The 21,817-nt window shown below is 40.5% G+C and overlaps 2 protein-coding genes across 6 annotated transcripts in view; one reads left to right on the forward strand and one right to left on the reverse strand.

Moving 5' to 3' along the window:
* LOC122871849 (gamma-aminobutyric acid receptor subunit beta-3-like) overlaps positions 1 to 21,817 on the reverse strand; it is a 65,536-nt gene that overhangs the window by 30,702 nt on the left and 13,017 nt on the right. For 2 of the 5 annotated variants that reach the window (XM_044187313.1, XM_044187314.1), the window contains exons 2-4: positions 9,265 to 9,312; positions 7,305 to 7,396; positions 7,099 to 7,166 (exon numbers count right to left, since the gene is read on the reverse strand). In XM_044187313.1, coding sequence (XP_044043248.1) covers positions 7,099 to 7,166; positions 7,305 to 7,396; positions 9,265 to 9,312 — 208 coding nt within the window. Of the gene's footprint in view, positions 1 to 7,098; positions 7,167 to 7,304; positions 7,397 to 7,497; positions 8,601 to 9,264; positions 9,313 to 9,516; positions 9,534 to 11,816; positions 11,860 to 21,817 lie in introns of those variants that run through there. The other 3 variants (XM_044187317.1, XM_044187316.1, XM_044187315.1) reach the window with 3 other exon arrangements.
* LOC122871850 (gamma-aminobutyric acid receptor subunit alpha-5-like) overlaps positions 11,144 to 21,817 on the forward strand; it is a 31,742-nt gene continuing 21,068 nt past the window's right edge. Inside the window, exons 1-6 of the mRNA XM_044187318.1 lie at positions 11,144 to 11,842; positions 12,369 to 12,450; positions 13,282 to 13,406; positions 14,781 to 14,848; positions 16,154 to 16,374; positions 21,606 to 21,688. Coding sequence (XP_044043253.1) covers positions 11,827 to 11,842; positions 12,369 to 12,450; positions 13,282 to 13,406; positions 14,781 to 14,848; positions 16,154 to 16,374; positions 21,606 to 21,688 — 595 coding nt within the window. The 5' untranslated portion in view covers positions 11,144 to 11,826. The remainder of the gene's footprint in view (positions 11,843 to 12,368; positions 12,451 to 13,281; positions 13,407 to 14,780; positions 14,849 to 16,153; positions 16,375 to 21,605; positions 21,689 to 21,817) is intronic.

Genomic DNA, 21,817 nt, shown 5'->3' on the forward strand with positions numbered 1-21,817 from the left:
GAAGCAACGAAAGACAGGGAACAAACAATGGTAAAACTCTTGTGAGTGTAGGCTGCTTTTTTTTATTGAATGGTCACAAAAGTGTCATACGCTTAAATAACACAAGCAGTTAAGGGAAGGCACAGATCGAGGGGCAAAGCAGGTTTCAGAGGTCTTTTGTTTAGGAAGTAGCAAAGGTATCACCCAACCCCGGCCTCAAAAAAAACACCCCAAAAAAAACACTACATGATTGTGCTGGTTCAAACAGCGACACAATGCAATGTCTACCCAAAACAAGAAACAGACAAAGAGGCTCATGCAAACTTGTATGAACAGATTCGTTAGCTTAAGTAGCACTTACGAATACTTTAAGAGAACTTGTCGCATTCACGAATTTTCTCGTATTTCGAATTTTCTATTAGGTACAGTGGTGATCCAGATTTTAGATTTCATGATTTTATTGGCACATTTTGGCATAGCAACTAATGCAGTTCAGTAATGAGCTGCCTCCCATCTAAATGGGATCCCTTTGCTTTATCAAGACATTTCTTAGCGTCTAACTTTATGTCAAGTCATTCCCTTTTTTTCTGAAGCAATGTGTTTTTGCAATCTGCTTTCTCATTCTGTTAATCATCTAGAGATCATCTTGATCTAATTTATAAGCTATTATCATTTGCATACCAAGCATATGATGCTCCTGAACATCTCTCTAACCGCATTTCCTGACATCTCTCTTCTAATAACTCGGACGGCTTGATTTCTCCTGACCTTCTACTAAGTCTAGCCACGGGGGTAGTGTTCCTCCATTTTATTTCTGCAGGGGTCTTCACTCTCCTACTTAAACCTCACATATCTGCCATATCCATTACTGTAAGTTGAATCAGACTGTTGATTGATGACCTTTTCAATAACTCCCATCATAAATCCAGTTCATAGTTTACCTGCTCCTTTTTATTTGCTATAACATAACGGCTGCTTGAATGGCACCGAGAAAGGAAATGAGGCCGGCGCCTGTCAATTTTAGATTCCCCAGACCAATACATGCAGTGTCTTAAAGGTGTATGCAACTCAGAGCGAGGCATTATCATGAATGTAGAGTTAGAATCAGTACACCGGACAATCCCCCCTCAAATCATGTATCCTTTTAGTAGGCTGACACTACAAACCAGGAAGTGCCCTCTGTACTTATTCTAAATCTTAGTGATCATCACTTCATCCTACAGCGTGCTCTCTCCTGAGGCCAATTACATTCCATCAGGCAGGAAGCCGGATGCCGGCTAAAAGACATGGGAGTATATTAAGCCACACTCAGAGCACAAAGAAAAGATATGCTCCTTTTGCATAGCTGGAAGACCTTATATTAAATAATTAGGGTGACATAGTTTGTGCATTGGCAACATCTGATTCCAATATTTATTTTATGCCGTAGAATGTACATTGCATGGATTACCTTTGTGATTGTGGCACAACCAAGGTCGGCGCAGGTTGTGTGTTTGAAATTTGATTCATCATACTAACTAATAAAGTCACCCTGATGTCATTCAGCAGATATCTAGATGCATATGTACATGAAAAAACCCAAATCAAAGGGAAGCTAGTTTATGGGCTTGTTGCGTTACTGGTGCAGTATATTTCTGTAAAGAAAAATAAAAATCTAAAAAACAAACCAGGCAGCAGGAACATTTGGAGAAAGAGAGATCTTTTCACCTCTCCATAATGACAGATTTTTTTCGTTTTGACACCCACACGCAGCTGTGGGTGTATGGATGACTAGCTTGTTCAGCCTGTTACTGCAACTACATTCACAGTGCAGACTCTGACCAGTTCCCTGTGTGCGGAGCTCTACTTTCATTGTGCTGTAATTTAATTTCCCAATATTGTGATGACTTTCATGAGAGCACAGATAATGGGCTGGGATAAAGGCATTGATAGCTCTTACTGCAACAGAGAATCACGCCTGTTTGTCCATTTCTGCAAGAGGTCATGATAACGAAAACACACCTACACATGGTGCCCTTATTTTGCACTAAAACCTTCTTAACAACAGTATTTCAAAACATTTTAAATGCAGGCAAACACAATACTTTCATTTCCACCTCCATGCCTTTCATTAAACCAATTGTCCAATACCAAAAAAATACTTTTAAAACCTCCCCTCTCTGAATAGGATTGCAAAACAGCACTAACAAGTGACACATTTTTTGTTAAAGTGACCCGTTCTTAAGCGCACAACTAGTTTCCAAGTACCCACTGCCTCAGCACACACATAATCTATTTTGCCTTGCTCTGATCTTGTCCTACTATGTGTTTCTCATCAGTGGAGCCCCTCGGCACACCACAAACAAACCTCAGAGGTAATTAGTGTGCCTTTCTCAGATGCTTTAGCATCTGCTAGTGCAGGAGCTTGTGCTCTGCGAAGGCGTCGGAGTAACTGACTTAGTCGACCTGCCCTGCCAGGTGCATTCTTGGATGAGCCAGATGCCTTATTCACTTGCTGTCTTGCGAGCTCGCTGGGTATTTCAATCAGTTCCCACCTCCTCTCTCTGCCTCTGTCCTTTGCCTTTCTTCGATCCCTCACTTTCTCTGCTCTTTTCTGTTTCGCTCACTCACTCAATAAATCTTTACATTTTATAGTTCTCTGCTCCCCTTCAGGTCTCAGGTCTGCTGATCTGCCTCACCTTCGACTCTGGCATGAATTGATGAAATGAACTCCCAGTGCACATCACATAAAACCGGAGTGGAGGTATGTACGGTATAGGGGTCGGGAGAATGTATAGTGTGAGGCAGCAAACAGCAAACGTAATCATCAATATTAAGATTAAGGTACTGTACACAAATGAATGGGGTGTTGGTACAACTAGTTTTAACATATTAATAACTAAAAGAAGCAAAGCATAAAGAATTCAAGATGTAATCTACTTTAAGCCTTAATATATTACAGGGAAACTCACTGATTTTACATGTCTGTTTACAGGTATATGTAAAAAAAGTTGTATAAAGCCTTTTGTAGCTCCAGAGGGGAACTGCACAAAATCTGATGAATTGCAATTAAAAAGATAAAAATCTGGGGGTGTGGAGTTAGAAGAAGTGAGTTTAGCAGACCTCTGTAGCCCACTCTTCTCTGCTTTATACTACATTAGCCGCCACTAGCATAACACACCCAAATCTCGGCGGTCAAGTTGCATTGTGGGTAATGTAGGTTCCAGATTTTGACAAGGATGGAATACAAAAGACGATATCTTTAGTTCTGTTGCATCGATTTAGATCCTTTTTTATTAACATCATGAGTCTAACAATGTTATAGTTGTTAATGTAAGGTGGAATGCTGAGTGGAGCTCTCTTTTAATGGAAAAATTATTTTCACAGTAATCATCAATTTAAATGAGCAATTTGCACATTAGCAAACATAACAAAATGATGAATATTCCAGCCACTCTCTATTTCTAACATACTAAATAAAAGGCTGTATTATAATACAGACCGACCTAATATGACACGTTTTTTAACTTTCTGTCATGATGCAGACTAAAGTGAAGAAGGGAATGACTATTGGTTGAGATAACATTTAATCACTATTATCCATTAGGATAATTCTATTCTGTGCTTCTCAAAACTGACATATTGGTCCTATTAGCTAGTTAACTGTAATGGGAAAAATAAAGCCCTGAGACAGAATTACATGGGAAGGCTAAAATATACATTTGGAAAGAGAAACATTTAAAAGGCCCTTCTCTGCTCTCTCAAAAAAGTTAAGACTACCATTCCATCAGTAAAAAGAAAAAAATACATAACTCCCCTAATAATTTGTGTACAGTCCCTAATATAGTTCTTTACCCTTTCGACCTGCATAGACTAAGCATCTGAGGATGTTTATAGGCTTGTTTCCAACCCATTACAATAATCAATCAGTCTTCTCTCCAATACAGATTTGCACATTCACATGCATGCACACATATATTATCTTGTAATACCAATGGGAACATTCTATTGACTCATGCAGTCCTCATTTGCTACCCCTTCACCTCAACCTTAACCATAGCCCTTTGCACTGATTTATCTGCAACTTTGTTTACCTCTAATGTTCTTTACCATAACAGTATACCTCAAATGAAAATGGCCCCTTTCTTAACAATTTTGTCTTGATTTTCTACAATGATGAGAAGATTTGGGATCTCACATACCCACGCTAAAGCTGTAGGACAAGGACAAGGACAAACTGCAAAAACCTTAGGCATTTTACATGCTTGGGTTGTATTACACATTGTTGTACCATTCTGCTTTTCTCTTTGCATGGGAGAGAACATCACTTCAAGCCTTATATTTAGCAGTATTCTTTTGCAAATCTGTGCTCCTCGTAGAACACGCTGAGTAGGATCCAGGCCTCATTTCAGCATAGCAAGCAGTACTTGTCTCAATAAACCCTCAACTTTTAAAACTAGTTACCCAATTATGCCTGTAGGTCGTTCCACTAGGCTGGTGAAGTGGATTTAGTAGCTGAAGTTGAACTGAAATTATTGCAGGATGGAGCCTAACGAACAACTTGTAAAAATAGCCCTTTTTCATAAAAGAAACAGAGAGAGCAGCATTTATCTGGGCTGTGCTGTTTAGTGTTGCTCAATGGATAAACACATGGCACTGTCAGAACAAAAGCACTCATTATCCATTTCCCGCTGGAGGAATAGCCCATGCTAAAACCGCAGACGGTCCCAGCGTTGGATGAAAAGCATCCACCAAATGTCAAACGCTGGTGCGAAAATAACGAACAGCTTGACCAGTCTTGTTTTGGCTTCAACACTGGATAACAGCCAGGACTTGTCCATCTAACAAGTGCAGATGCACATGTGCAGTCCCCCAGCGCACTGGTGGCAATGAGAAATAGACCTAATTAATTATCAGTTTAAGTGCGATCTCAGCTGTCTGATTCCCCGGTTGATCAGCTGCCCTCATGTGCTCTGTGGAGAACAGCCTAGTTGGCTTGCTGGATAATGTTAGCAACTGTTGAATAATAAAGGCTCGGCTAAAACAATAGAGTTTGTTGTAAAATATTTTCAAACATATGTAGGATTTTGCTTTACTTTCTCACTTTTGTCACTGCATGAGAGCATTCCATGCAAACCGAGGGCAGCCAGTCTCTCCTCGTGTGACATTTCATGGGTCATATTTGAATTTAAGACATTCACAACTACGATTTCTAGTCCCGTAATAATGTAACTTTGGGAAATGCTGCCTAATTTACTAATTTGCAACTGAAAATATGTTTTGAGAGAAACATATGCCACCTGAAGAATGTTTTTTATAAACATAATGAGAAAATGTGTCTGCAAAACACATACATATTTTATGTGTTTTACCAACAATACTGTATCTGCTTGTAGCAACTAAGATTGCCATTTTTTTACGCTTATGTTTGGACACTCACAGCACTTGATTAGCGAACAATCGTGGTCTTGGTTAAATATTAAAAAAATTGGGCTGAAACTACAGTAACTTAATCGATTAATTGTTTATTAATCTATAAAATATACATATAGCTTTATTAACCAAGAGAGGGCCTCACTGAGACTAAAAAAAAAATCGAGATAGCAGCACCACATAGAACATAAAACACAAAAGTTACAAAACATATAACACAGACTTATAATGAATTAGATAGGATATAGGATCAAACGGATAAAGCAAGACCGTTCATATTGCTTGCCTTCATGTAAAACAGCAAATCCTCACAGTTGAGTGGCTGGAACTGGGTAATGTTTGGTATTTTTGCTTGAAAAATATCAAAATAGCTTCTGCCACTAGATATAATTCGGGCAGCGATTACTCTTCCCACAAAACACATGCGGCAAAAGAAATTAGCAGCATATAAATGTCGTTTCTAAGAGACAGGGTTGCTTTGGGGGTGTCAAAGGACAGGGCAGAGCGTGGGCTGGAAAGTCAAACCCAGGTGAAGAAATCATTGAGTCACTAGTATTGATCAACGCCCCTCCCACCAGAAAAATGATGATAATTTATCAATATGGTGCAGTAAAAATCTAGCCTTTTTCCTCTTTAGTAGATCAATAAGGAACAGACATTATGTGTGAAATGGTGTTCTGTACATTGTGGTCGAGTTGTAAACTGCTGCTTCCCTGACTGACCTGAATTTGACTCCTCATGACCACAGTGCTTTAGTGACTGTATTATTGTAAAAGCACATGGGCTCACCAGCCATCATCTCTAATAAAAGTCATAATGGTTACACCTACACAGGAAATGGCCCCACGAAACGTGTCGGAGTAGAGGTGTGATTGTGGCTCGTGGGTTTTCAAAGCCTGGATCCAAACCAAATTACAAACAATTTCGACCTGAACAGCCCATTCAGTCTGGTGCTGGACTCTTAAAATTAGATTTTTCTGCGAAAAGAATTGAAAATGTGGCCAGTGGCGGGGGCAAGACAGCGTGTCTCGTTTTCCAATGCAATGTGGGTCATCGTCGGCTGATATTTTAAGATGCAATAGCCTGAAGTTACTTTCCTGGATGTGGGTACACGGGGGCAAACAGCATCCAGCTCACGAATTAGCAAATCCAATCAAGAGTTCCCTGCTAGCTGTCTGCTCAGAGGGGCCTCCTGGGAGGACGCTTCTGAAACACTGTTAACTGCGGCTCGAGAGGTTAACAAGCAGAGCAAAGTGAGAGCTAAGGCTGTCAATTTCAAAGGACAGCCCAACATTACCAGTGCATGTTTTCCTCACCCTATGTATTGCATATGCATTGTATGTGGACTGCATTGATTGTTAAACCACTGTTGCAGCTTTCTCCTCTAAGTGACTCGACTGTCTGAGGATCAGCACTGTTGGAAAACAGGAGCAGGAAGCTGTATTTATTTATTTTTTACACCCATAGGCTGAGCGCTCTGTGCGTGTAAGGTAACACTGCGCTGGCAGCCTGCGAGATAAAGATGTTTTATTGCTTACAGGAAACCCAGCCCATCCATCTCAGCATCACATAATGGCCTGAAAGGAAAAAACTGGATTTACATCAGCACTTCCTACTACAGCAAGTAAGCTAAGGAAATCATGTTTTGTGTGTGTGTATGAGTGCCATTATATTTCTGTATCCACACAGCTGCAGGACTGCACTCACCATGTTGACTTCTGACACCATGTCTATGCTGGCCACGTCTATGCTCATCCCGACTGCAACAGGGGCCCCTGGAAGAGGTTAAACAGCAGAATATGGATATAGGCCTACACCCCTACACCTGACCACAACACTGTGAATGGCGCCAAAAATAAAGCTGCCTGCCTACAGCGTGAAGGGAAATTAAAGGGGGTAAATACGGCACATACCTCCAAAGTCTGGCCTCAGTCGGATATCATATCCCTTCAGTAGTTTATCCACCGTCTCCTTCACGAAAGACATGTTGCCCGGTTCATTGACGCTGAAATGACAGCAAAAACAAGACAAAAGCGCCACCTTGACTCCTGTATCAATCAGCCGGGGCAATAACCTTGACTTATGCTAAATGACAAAAGCACTCACCTTTTCGCGCAACACACAATCGAGCCGACAACCAGTACAGACAAGACGCGAAACTGACGAACCCTGTGCAAAGCAAACATCACCCTCTCCTGTTTGTTTTTTGTTTTTTTTTCTCTTTCCTTTCCTTGTTTAGAACCACAACAACAGCAAAGAGCCCCAAATCAACAGTCGAGACGGTTCCGGACGCTCTTCAAATCAGAGTAAATCCATTGATTGCCCAAAAGGAGAAAGTCGCACGAGGAGGGGGTAAAAGTCAGCAGCCTGCTGTGGATGGAGTCAGATATGAAATATGGGCTGACATCGCCTCCCCGGCATGAATACTGGCTGCGCTTGTCTCTGCCGTCTCTGACTGTGCATGAAGAAGAGGCTCTTACATTCAGGAGCTGAAGCGCATATTGATGAGGAGGGTGCACAGGGATGCTGCTGCTGCTGCTGGTGGCGGTGAAGGCACTCGGCTCGTTCAAATGAGAGACGAAGCCCAACGCTTGCACACTGTAAAAAGAAATACCCACCAGTAGCTGCAGTATAGTCTGTGTATTCTGGGTTTTTATTTTTAGTCTATTTTTTTTTTTTTTTTAGATATGTGGGGGAAATATCCCAAGTGTCAAGCTCAGTTTCCCTTCTTTCTAATGCAAATTAACTTCTTTCTAATCCTTGAACTGTTCTCATTAGAATTTCTTTTTTTTTAAATTAAACTGCTATTAAAGTCCTCTGTCTATTTTAAGTGCCATAAACTGGTAGGATGTGTGTGTTTGAAGGGTCACTCCAGTGATTTAGCAACGCACTTTTCATTAAGTTGTGGGACTCACAAGACACTTTAAAAAGAAGGGTCGAAATCAAAGCAGCAGAGGCTGAGATATCCTGACTTTTAGCCCTGTTGAGATCCAAAAACACTGGATCCTACAATTCCCATAATGCAACTGAGTAGCATCTTTTCATTAGACTCTCCCTGAATGGTAAATAAACATGTCTTTCAAACTCCACATCTCAGATTTGTGATTTGCAGAATTTTGGTTAAGAATTTAATGTCTCAAGCCCAATTAAAGATACCCTTAATGACATCACCAGGGTTATTTCTGATGACATCATCAGGGTTATTTTCTCAGACTTTAAAAAGCTCCCTTCAGAGCCAAAGAGAACATTATCCAACTGTCCCCCTTTAACTTTTTTGTTTTGTTTTAATAGGTGAGATAAGGTTACTTCCATCCAGGACACAACCTCTAATTTCAAGATTGTATTTCATTTTTTGTTTTCATTTAAATAATTTAATCTTTAGTTGAGTAATTTGACCTTCTCCACATTGCCTTAGTATTTTCTTTGGGCTAGAAAGTTCCTGAAACAGGCAAAAATAAAAAATAAAAAATCAGAACAGATTTTTCCTGACGAAGAAATACATTTTAAGACTCAATTTTACACCAAATTGCCTCGTTAAAATGGACACTTTTTACAGTGCTCCTCACACCATCTGCGCCAATCCCCTTCCCCTGTGTTTCCTATAAAAATGGCGGGACCTTAACAGTGTCGAGGAGGGACAGGCTGCATTTATCAATCTGTTAATCGATTATTGTTATTGATTAGCCTGTTAATCGCCTATAATGCAATCTTTTTTTCTTATCAAAAATGTAAGGCTCTACCATAAATGATTTAGGTATAGAAATATTATACTCGTCAGGAATCCGGTGGGTAATTGGGACCGCCTGCTTGCGCGCGGGACATCCACAGTTGGAGAACCTCATTAATAAAATGTGTTGTTGTGACATTTCCTACCTCGTGTCATAGATGGCGAACAACTTCTTGTTTCCGTCAACAGCATTCCTGAAAGAAAAGGGTGATGACATCATTAATGATAAAATAGCTTTTGGCCAATGAAACCATTAAACGGCGGCTGATACCCCTATTCACTCCCACTGTCACCCTATCACAACCATTAACATACAGAAACACAAATTATCGGGAAAGATTTAGTTTTCCTTTAAGATACCACTTTTCGGCTTCAAGTATTGACGACTTTGAATTTACATTTCAGACGTTTATTAACCCTCAAAGGTGGATTTTTGTTGGTTTGACCCTCCCTAGTTTGTTGTGCGAGTGAATTGATCTGTGTGTTCTGTATAGCGTCTGTATCTATACAGGGTCTGTAGCCTGCAGTAAAGCCGGAATCTAAAACACTCGGGTGCTTGCAGGGCAAATATTGAAAGGCAGTCGATTTCCTCAGGGAGAGCTCCTCGCGCGTACCTTCTCATCTGCGCGCGCACATGCACACGCGCACACACACACACACCTCTGTATCTTTTTTTCCACTCACACACTTGTCCGTGCAGTCATCACGCTGCAGGAGCTGTCCGCACCAGGCGCGGTGCTGAAATCAGGCTCCTGAGGGCACTGACTGGTGTTTCTTACATGCCCTGGCTCCAGACGGATTTTAAAAAGTGTAGCGAGGTTAAATATCAGACACTTATTACCTTCTACGAAACATGGTACTCGGCTACCCTCTTATGGCAACCGCCAGGATGATAACAACTTCGGTTTGAGACTTTATTGAGCAGGACTTGAATGGGAACGGTTGTTTTGACGGTGCCTACAGTCGGTCAAGTCATAACAAGAGTTCCTTGCTGGTTTTGTATTGATTCACTCACTAACTTCGTGGTCTCGCAGTAAAAAACAAGCTGTCCGGTCTCTGCCATTACATGGGTAGCTGTCTCCCAACCCACTCCACACACACACACACACACACACACAAACTGGTCAGTCACCTTCTTAACAGCAGGAAAGAATTATTCAATCGTGAGCACAAATGCTTCTTTTTTTCCCGCCATGACACCTCCCCGGCTCCGTAAAAGAAAAACACCAGCAGCGCTGCTTTTTGCATCAGATCTCTCGATCAAGTCTCACATTTTGTTGTTGTATATGCCAGTGATTCCCAGCCAAGGGTATACTTGTACCACAGGGGGTACTTCTGCAGCTTGCGGGGGGTATGTGGAAAAATTGTAGAGTAGCTCAGCTAATTAGAGGAAATAGAAATAAGAGAGTGCGTGAAAACTTGCTAGCAAGCTAGCAGAGAAGTCTAAACAGCTGGCTTAATGTAGCATCCATCAGTGGCTGAAATAGTTAGCTAAAAGTAGGCTAATGGATACATGGTTGAAATAGTTAGCTAAAAGTAATAGATACACATTTGAAATAATTAGCTAAAAGTAGCGTAATGGATAAATGGTTGAAACAGCTAAGATAATTAATGGATAAGTAAATGAAACGGCTAGAAGCAATGGATACATGATTGGCATAGATAGCGAAATGAATGGATAAACAGTTGAAATAGTTAGCATTAATTGTGTCGGATAAATGGTTGAAATTTCTTAGCTAAAGTATTAAACGGTTGAAAAAGTGAGCTAAAAGTCATGGGTGAATGGTTCAAATATACCTAAACTCATGGATAAATGGTTGAAACGTCCAGCTTCTGTCACTCGAAGTGGTAGCGAGCCACAAATGCAACTGACCAAACCGACCTAAACATTAGTTCAGTTGTATGAAAAGAGTATTTCTTTATATAAGTGATAGTGTTAAATAACATGCAGTTAAATGAGTTCAAATGAACACATTTGGAACATGGCAGGTGGTGTCTATGAAGGATACTTGAGTTCATCTGACAGTGATGACAAAGGTTCAGAAGCACTCACGAAGTGTGTGCTGCTTCAGTTGCCTCACTTGTAGCTAAAGCTCATTTTTGCTGCGATAGGGTTTAAAAACCCGCACCTGATTTTGTTAACATCTGACTTCCCCCCCTAGTTGCACTGCCAGTGCGCCTCCTCCTCCCAACCCACCAATGGGCAGCACCTATTATAAAATTATTAGCCTCTGTTGCAGCACTTCATTCTCTCGTACCGGCAGTAGGCGGTATAGCAAAAGAGACGGGAAAAATGTGGAGTGAATCCAGTCTCCTCCGGGGCTGGCGGACAAGACCGAGGAGGCAGCCCGTGTGATGCCGCCGCTGCAACACCTCTGGAGACGATGCAGGAGACGGGGCGCAGCAGGCACTAAAGAAGGAAGGCGGTGTAGCCTATAGGAGGAGAAGACCAGACAGACTACTACAACACCGCCTGATGGGGAACCGCTGACTGAGAGAGAGAGAGAGAGAGAGAGAGAGAGAGAGAGCAGAAACAGCCCATGGTGGAGAAGCTAAGGAGAAGAAGGAGGGGAGACAACCGACAGGCACTGGCATTAGGTGTTTGAACCCGTGATCGTCCAGTTTCAACACCGCCGACGGAGACCCCCCCACCCCCAGCCTCCAGTCGCTGTTTGAGGAAAAAGCCGAAAATATATACCTTGGTGGTGATGGATCTGCATTCAGGTAGCCCCCTTTCTTCCCCTCCGGCTTTTTATAATTAGACACAGCATAGCAAACAGGAATTCAGTTGCATGTTTTTGGTGATGGGGAGAGTGGGAAAAGGTGGTGGTGGAGGGTAGGAGTGTGTGTGTGGGGGGGGGGTGAATTGTATGAATGTGCTGGATTCAAAAGCAGTGGGAGCTTTACACAATGGGATTCATACTGCAGAAAAGAATGAATTATGTCTTTCCTTCATGATGTCCCAGCCTGAAGATTGCCAGGTGGATGTTTTGGGTGTTAAAGAGTTGCAGCTTGCAGCCTCATTGAGCAGAGATTGTCCCACCGCTTGATTTAGTGATCCCTGTAAGGTTCTGCCTCTGTATGCAGCGCGTACAGAGTTTCTTTGTGTGAGTTGGGGTGATTGCTAAACCTTTTTAGTTTATTATATTTAGAGGATAGTGAAGTGTAGGGGCTATGATAGTTAGTGATTTTGTGATGCAATTTTGTTGTTTTTTCTTTGTCTCTGTCTGTGTGTGAATGTGTGTTACAGCTGTAAACAACAAAGTGAGCAGAATATCAGTCATGGCAAGGCTCGTGCTTTCCCTCCTGCTCCTGTGTGGATGCCACAATAGGTAAACTAAGAGCTAAACATATGTGGAACACTTGCTGAAAGCATTTTGAACATTTAGAAAAAGTCCAGTTGTTAACAAAATGCCAAGCTTTAAAGTGGAATGCTATTTACCCACTAAATAAAGCTACTTAAAGTATAAAGCTTTGTTACTCTTTTTATAAAAGGAAAATATCTTAATATTATCTTAGTAATATCTCTCTGAGGCATCCTGCCAGCTCTGCCCTCCTCTCTGATTGATCGCATAGCATAACCGAGCTGCACTCTGCTACACCACTGCTTAAGTGGCTGTCCTGCACTCAAGAAAAGCAAAAAGGATCTTTGGCAATGCTGTCAGTAAATCACTGGAATAGTCCACTCTTATCTGAGTAGATCAATGGCTTTTAGATCACATGTTCAAATCCAGCTTGTAACCTTGTCCTCTGTGTCTCTCCCTGGTAATTCCTGCGCGCGAACACAGTGTTCTTTGTAAAAAAAAAAAAAAAAAAAAAAAAAAAGAAAAAGAAAAAGAAGAGTGTAATTTCCCTCATTTTCTAGCCAGACAGAATGTGCTCATCCTCAAGACATAATGCCTTGCTTCTTGCCATACTTAGAGGGGGATCTCATTTGTTTCTATTCAGATCACATGTCAAAGCCTTAATTATCTCTACTGGTAGTTGTGAGCAGTGCTTATGTTCAATAATTAATCACAACAAGCCTGTCCTTAATGCGGCAAGCTAATTAATCACAATAACCATGTCATGTTCGTCGGCCTGCAGTTTTAACGCAGATTTAACGCCAGGATGTTGCTTCTCCAGAGTCTGTTTACTCTTGTATCCTTGCTCTCCTCTCCTAGTCTCTGCCTGTCCTCCTCAGAGGCTCAGAAGGAGACGGCCGCCAACGACAACAGCACAGTTTTCACCAGGATCCTGGATGGGCTCCTTGACGGTTATGACAACAGGCTCCGGCCGGGGCTTGGAGGTTTGCTGGGGGCCAATATTTATTCTTATTTCTCATTTTAGCAACATTCAGAGCCTTCTTATTGAAGACAAGACAGTTATCTTACATTCTAATATCATAAAGCCACAGTCGAGCCTCCCAGCATGCTAAATCTCACCCGCTAACCCGGACTCTCTCTTACTATGGGAGGCCCAGTTTCCCGCTGTGATTCCACGCACTGATTCATGGGAAAATGCTGGGAGACTGGCAGATACAGGGGTAGAAACTGTGCGAGCAGATTGTAAATTTTGCTCCCATGTCAGCTAAGGTGAACGCACACACACATGTCAGATGGTGTGACGAGGATCATGAATGCATGCGGTCTTTTCTTGTACGCCGCCATAGGCAGAGTAAATCAATCAGGCTGAATTCAGTGTGCTGTTGTGTTTTATTCACACTCTTCACCCTGGCGACAGGAGATAACCTTGAGAGCCGACAAATTGCCATTCAAAGATGGTTTTTTTTAATTTTTCACATGGGCTACAGAAATGAAAGCTTTTCATTTTTCCATTTTCGCCATCCCTGACTCCCTCGTTCTCTAATGGCGTGGTACTTACTGCATTTATTCTGCTGATTTCCAACCAGCTCTTTTTTCCCCCCCTCATAACATTGGGTCCTCATTTCACTTCCTTTCCCACGTACATACAATACTTGTCCCATAATAGGAAGAAACAAGCCTTTTTCATGCCGAATGCCTGATGTGTCATGGCAAAAGCCTGCTCTCACATCCTGGTAACGGTTGCTACCCTTGACAAGAGGGCCTATAAATACATACCAGAAAAAACATTCAGGCCTTCATTCAGCATTCAACAAGCTGCTCTCCACAGCACGACCAATCCCAGCTCGCCAGGACCAAATTTATATGCACAGAGGAGATTTTGTTGGCTTTGCTGGTACAAATGACAGAAATAATGTGCTACCTTTCTCACATTATCCTCAGAAGAAATGCATTGTGAGAGAATTTATGGAAATGTGTGTGTTTCATATGAATACTGAGAAAGCACTGGTTTATTCTGTATCTGCGACTGATGCAGGTTTTGAAATGCCAACAGTGATGCTCAGTATCTTATTAATATCTTTCAATTTGACCATTTGCATGCCCCAACCTTCTAAAGGAAAAACTGGTCGCTTATAACTGTCAAGGTGTAAAAGCCTTTCAAGCTAGTGCTGCAACCATTAGTCGATTAGTGGGTCAACAGAAAATGAATCTGCAACTATTTTGATCATCGCTTAATTGTTTTAAGTAATTTTTTTAAGCAAAAAAACCTAAAACATAATAATTACGTGTAATGCTTTTCATTGCCTTTTCATGACCTCTCCACACCTCAAACATTCTCAACTGTGCTCTCTCAACAGAGAATGTCACAGAGATCAAGACGAATATTTTTGTCACCAGCTTTGGCCCGGTGTCTGACACAGAGATGGTGAGTTCATCTGCAGCAAACACCACAGATACACAGAGAGAGATTGACTAAGCCAGACAAACACACACACACACGTCTCCAAAGCCCATCCAGACTACTGTAGGTATATTTAGATCGAAACATATATTTACATTTCATGAGACTGGCACCACTGTCGCCCCTGCTGTTCCCTGGAAGTACGCTCAGGTCCTAGCTGTGTCTTTGAAGATTGGCTCCTTTTTTTGGTTACTTGTAAATGAGACAAAATAAATGTGGATGACTTAAACTTTTGAGAGTGAATGCAATGTGGCTGGCCCATTCCAACGTGTTCCAGAGATTCATCCCTTTATTAATCCATTCTCTTATGAACTATAAGGTTCCACCTGGATAGCAAAATGCATTAAATCTCCTCTTTCATTAAATCTCCTATTACACCCTGCCATATGCCTGGCATACTTTGACACAGCAGTAATCAAACTTGCCACTTTCCTATAATTGACTTAAAAGTATTGACAGGGGCGCATGACTGATTAATGAAATGTGGCAAGAGACTTGAATGGTTTTTGGGGTCCATAAAAGTTTATATGTCAGTCTGCTAACAGCATCATTATTCTGTGGGATGGAGTGTTGTATTTGTTTCTTCTTCATTTGTTTTTGTGCTTGAAGCGTGTCTGTATTTCACACGCGAGCAAATTTATGATGGATTTCTACACTGCAGTGTTTGATCACCACGTCTGTAACATTTTAGTGGATTTATGAAGGCATAAGGGGGGAACTACTGTTATAGTGAGCGCAATGTTTGACCATTTTGTGCTGATTGACAATCGACTGTAAAGAAACAACTAAATGAGCTTTTCTGTCTCAAATATTACAAGAGAAATCCCAAATAAATCAACATTTAAAGCTCCATTAGGGAAGAATTCTGTGTAAAAGTACCCCAATCTCATGAGTCTAAATAAGACAATGATGCAGCAACAGAAACTGAGACCCTGTATGACTTTAAAATCTTCTTTTTGGGTAAATACACACCACAGGAAGTGATGTTCTGATGCTTAAGAGTGAAATAGACAACCATCTCTTAAAAGTGAAAACTCCATCCAGAGGAAGATCTTTTGCCTTTGGCATCCTTTCAGCATCTTTTAGAGTAAAATGATCACAGAGCAGACAGATCGGTAAACATGAGAGCACTGTGCAGTTTACTGACATCACTTTACATGGCTTCTGGGTCCAAACAGTTACCCCTCACTACTATTTTGTTGCACATATTTCTTGCCTTTTCCAGTAGAGCGCTCTGAAACCGTAATCTTTCTTTTGCTTCCGTCTCAGGAATATACCATAGACGTGTTCTTCCGTCAGAGCTGGAAGGACGAGCGTCTGTGCTTCAAAGGGCCCATGGAGATGCTGCCTTTAAACAACCTGCTGGCCAGCAACATCTGGACCCCTGATACCTTCTTCCTTAATGGCAAGAAGTCTATTGCTCACAACATGACCACGCCCAACAAGCTGCTGAGGCTGAAGGATGACGGCACTTTGCTTTACACTATGAGGTAGGTTATAACACTGATGTTTTTTCTATTTATTCACATGTAACAGGTGTGTTCTTTGCCTTAAAAACACTGTATAATGAACTTTGCTTCACTACAAACCTAAATATAAATCCTTTGGTATCCAAGGTTGGTGGCACTTGTTTCATTTAGAAATTTCATGAATTTCAAGGTGCAGTGTTTCTATGCCAGTACTGAGTCTCAAAATCCTTAAGTGAATTGAGGACATCTCCTATTAATGTGTCCTACAACTTTAATTGGGGGTTAGTGAAGGGAAGGTTTTTAAGAGTGCATAAAAACGAAGAAAGCAGCTAGTGAGGCCAACATAATGCATGATACAGAGCTCAGAGAGAAAATAGAGTGATAGAAACCCTCAGTATGAGACTGTAGGAGAATAGTGTCACCCAGTGGCCAATCAGAGGCATTTGATTTGTCCTGGACAAGTCTATATTACAGTAAAAGCAAAGTAAATAGCAAATATTGCAAGTATTTCTTTAAATTCTTGTATTTCTTCTAATTCTTTTAGTTTAGTTTTTTTTTTTACTCACATTGATAAACACCAGAGTGAAGTGTCTCTTCAAATGTAGGGTTTTGAGAAAAAAACTGCAGAAGGACATCATCCATTATGAAAAGCAGCCTCATTGTGAACTATAGTTTTTGGCAGTAATCTAGTGGTAAATTAGAAAAAAGAAAGAAAGAAACAGGCCAACAACCAGATGGTGATCAGTATAAACTAAACCACCCGTATTTACTGTACACAGAAACAGAAATATCAGCTTAAAAATAGAGGAAAGAATAATAGGAAATTGAGCAATGAGCACTTAAAGTAACTCTCTGACGGACAAATTGGACTCCCTGTAACCTTTGGACCAGAGAATTAAAATAATGCTGTGCTTATCCTCAGGCGTTACTGTAGCTGCAGGACTTAAGTGTGGCTGTATCACGGATGAGAGCACTCTATCAGATATCAGTGTCACCCACAGGGAGAATAATGCTGGATGGAGGACAGATTATCCATATGCAACCACCCTGACATATATACTTATCCAAAGAAGTGCGTATTTATAGTCACGTCTTTGTCACACGCACCAAACACACACACTGAACACATGAACACACAGTGCGGGTGTCAAGCATGTTTTCTACACTAATCAGTTGAACTGACTTTAACGTCAAGGCTTAGAAAGTAGGGGATTGCGTGAATGTGTGTGCGTTCATTTCCATATGTGTAATTTTATGGAAATCTATACATACTATCTATGCGTATTTATATTATATAAAAATGTACACGTATACATGAGTGAGAGAGCTTCCATAATCTAGAAATGGCATCAGATTCCCTGCCTACAGTTGAAATGAAGTAGCAGTAGGTTGCTCTAATAGGTTGGTCTAATTGTTACAATACTGTGCTTGTCATTACCAGCGGAGCTTAACCACAGGCAGCACTGATTTTATTTCCTGCATAAACACACACTAACACACACATACACACACACAGCCATCTGGGTACTTGCAGGTTGCAGCTAACTCAACAGCAGCAGTTTGTCTTTATGCCTGTTTGCACTATATGTTATTCATTTTGTTATCATTAGAATAAGGAAAATATGTGCGCTGGTGACGATCTGTGTTTTGCATTCAGGCTTTTATCTGTCTATACCCAATGATGCTATTAACCCTTGTGTTTTGTTGTCATTAGCTTTACTTCCTCATTGTTTGGGGTCCCACAGACTCCACTGCAACATTTTCCTTCAGATATTTGTTAGTCTTTTCTTCTGACCTTAAGAAAACCCAACATGCAGAAAAGTAGTCAAGTGGTAACCCCTCCCTTTACCACAAACATGATTGGATGACGGTGACAAAAAAGGGAAATCACCATAAAAGACTGCTATGCATGAACAAATATATTACTTTTGTTTGCCAAAAACTAATTCACAGACAAAGAAATTAACAATATGTTATCCCACATAGTGATGTCACTTATGTTTGTGATCTATATTTACCCATGTTTTACAGCTGGGGTCTCTGAGACCCCAAACAGAACTAATGTGTCATTTTCTGTAGCAGTCTTCTGAAACATGTCATCAGTTCAAACTTATGTTTATAAGCCATTCTCATAAAATTAGGAATGGATCATGTTAAAAGTGTGAAGCATGTTTTTAAGCTGTTAAAGAGGGCCTGTGGCATCCAGAACCCCAACCAGAACATTAGGGTTATATAACAAACTACAAGATGGCTAAACTACTGTATATCCTACAATCAGGGATCATCATGAGACCAGACTTCTCCAATATGACCAAAAAGTTGATTATTTAGAGCAAAAATCTCCCAATTTCCTAATATAACAGTATTTATATACATAATTTATTCTGATGTACAATAAAGATTTAGTTTAAACACTCATGGGTACTGTAAGTACATACACATTGTTATAACATAACAATGACAGTCATGAACATAACATATATAGTCATAACATATAGCATCCAATATATGGAGTTAGAGCACCACATGTGCACATCCCCATAGGATTCACCCAGACAATGCACAAGTGCACTCATCCAACACAGATACTACTCTTAAAACATGTACAATACACATTAGTAAGCAGACACAGACATAGTGTCATGTAAGTGCACGTTACAAACATTAAATCCTCTCCCACACACATTTCCACATCATGTTTGGGTGTCAATGAAAGCTCCCCTCTCTCTTCCCTCCTCTAACTAAATGTGATTGTGGCGCCACCTCATTTGAAAACCATTACTCTGCGGAGGAGTGGTTGGGTTTATAGAGCAAATTTCTATGCATTTGTCTCCATGGATAATTCATAAAGTGCACCTTTTCACAACCCTGCGCGAGCTGAATGCACATGGGCTCGATGGCAGCCCATTATAGCTGGATACCAGATAGGTTGCAACATATACAGCTGGTTGAAACCTCTATATAACCACGGAGTGAGTGCATTACACACCATTATCATCAGGTACAGTTGAGTTGCCGTTCTCATTCATGCTCCTAGTGTTGCCCTTAGACTGGTGGCCTTCTATATAATCATTTGAACATGCTACCATACTGATAATTTGTATAAGTGTGAATTATAATGACAGTTCCTTATTTGAGTTTCTTGTGTTTTAACACTTCTAACAGTTCTTTTTTTCTCCACACATTGGACATATTATATAACCCCAACTCCCATGAGACCGACTGTATGTGATACAAGTTGGGAGATTGTTAAAAATGTGCTTGTTAGTGTGAAAAGACAGATGGTGCGGCATCGTGGCTCAGTAGTTAATACAGCATAAAGCTCCTGGACCCAAAACTCAGCCCTTTCGGTTTTGTCTTTGTCGTCCAAGCTCTCGACTTTTCTGCAAGGTCGGGCGTATTGGAAACTTTAGATTTCCCACAGGTGTGAAGGTCCGTATGCTGGTCTGTTTCTGTGATACACTGCTTTCCACTCAGTCCATACTAGCTATAGTCTAACAGAATCACGTGAACTATTCTAATCTGCTTCGTTACCTCCAATATTTAAAATATAACTGCAATGGGATAAATAGATTCTGACTTTAAAGGGACTGATTTTCTGGCACAAATCACACCCAAAGTTAAAAGCAACTATCTTTACAGGCATTCCTGCTAATGGGGCAAGGCCACATGAATAATTAGAACATGGTATAATAGCCAACAGCCATGTTCTCATTTATTTATCTCAGACACTCTTTCCTCTCCTCCATACAAAATCCTTCAGTTGTTCTAGACACAATAATGCAATTGGATAATCCTGCACTGATGTGGAAAGCAAGCTGAGCCCCAAAACAGTCAACTCTGTAGGGACTGGAGGTGGCCTCTTATCCCACTTTGCTATGCTTCATTCACTTTAATGCTCTAATTATTGGGAAACCTCCTGCAAGTAGATACATTGCATGCAGGAGGTTTTGAAGCATAAAAAACATGACTTTTGCCACATCTTGGTGACACAGTTGTCATTAAGAATATAATATAGTCCAGTGAAGGAAAAATAAAAATAATTTACCTTATTCTGTAATGTTGCTCATATGCCTGAATGGTTAAAGCAAGAAACAAAAGCCTATGCTAGAGAAACCTTTAAAGTAATAAACGTATGTTTCCTTCATCCAGCCCATTAAGTTCAGTGAATCCACATCATCATATCACTGTATTACTGTTAATCATCAAGCAAGGAGCAAGAATACCCAGAGGGACTTGATTCAATCTAGGGCAGATAGCTTAAAAAAAAAAAAAAAAGAATTATGATGTGTGTATGCTCGATTTGTATGCTTGTTTTACTTAATCTTGCTGTGCTTTCAGGGCACGGAGAGGTACCATCTTGGCAGAATAAAATGATAACACCATGTCTTGAATGATTGTGAAGAAAATTAGATTTGAAATTTTGTCTTTGTGAATGTCTCAAATAGACAAACTGAATATATCTAAACGAAGCAGGAGATAGACTTCACCTCAAGTCCTTAGTGATTCAGACGCTCTTCAATAGGAGAGAGAGCTAAGATTGTATTCGTAATTTAATGATCTTGATCGACAGGTGATTGGCTGTTGGCAGAACAGTTTATCCCAAGGGTCATTTAAAAAAACACTAAAGCTTCACTATCTTTTATGGACAGACAAATAACACAGAAACTCTGTGACCACTAGGTGGTAGTATTGCTACTGTAATACTAGTGTTACAGAGAGAGGGAAATACTGCAATTGCAAGTGTCAGGCATGAAACTGTACTATCATTTTACTGTTATGAGAGAAAAAGATCATGAATAACAATTTCATGGTTAATTTTTGATGCTGACACTGATTGAAATGTATCTCTAAAAAAAGCATGTTTTCAGAATATTTTTAAATGACCCCCCCGTATCTCTCTCTTCTTAGTTTCCCCCCTCCTTTTTTTAGAATGTTTAATGGTCATTATTGCAAAGATAGTAAAGCTGCGACCTTCCTTCTAATTGTTTTTGTTACCCTGTAATTTTAGTGATTCAGCAAGTGTAGCTGTTCCTGTAATTGTACAGTGCTCTGTGTAAGAGATCTACATGCTTGTTTAAATGTTTAAAAGTTAACTAGTGAGTGTAAAAAAACTACTCTAATCTGTCTAAGTAACATAAATTGTGCATTTCCATATTGCTGATCTACTGAATCTCACAATGTGTCAATTATAAAATGATGACTGCTAAAGTAAGACAATGAATGGCTATGTTGCATGTGTTTTGCCTTAGACTGACCATATCAGCAGAATGCCCCATGCAGCTGGAGGATTTCCCCATGGATGCACACGCCTGCCCTCTCAAGTTTGGCAGCTGTGAGTAAAATCTCTGCTGTGAATGTCTACTTTTATGTTCATCTTGTTCTTGGCTATATACTAATCCCAGCTATTATGATATACAATGGTGATATTCAGTCCAATGTTGCACAAAAGTTTAATCTAGAT

Source organism: Siniperca chuatsi, linkage group LG24, assembly GCF_020085105.1.
Source record: "Siniperca chuatsi isolate FFG_IHB_CAS linkage group LG24, ASM2008510v1, whole genome shotgun sequence".
Classification (NCBI taxonomy): domain Eukaryota; kingdom Metazoa; phylum Chordata; class Actinopteri; order Centrarchiformes; family Sinipercidae; genus Siniperca; species Siniperca chuatsi.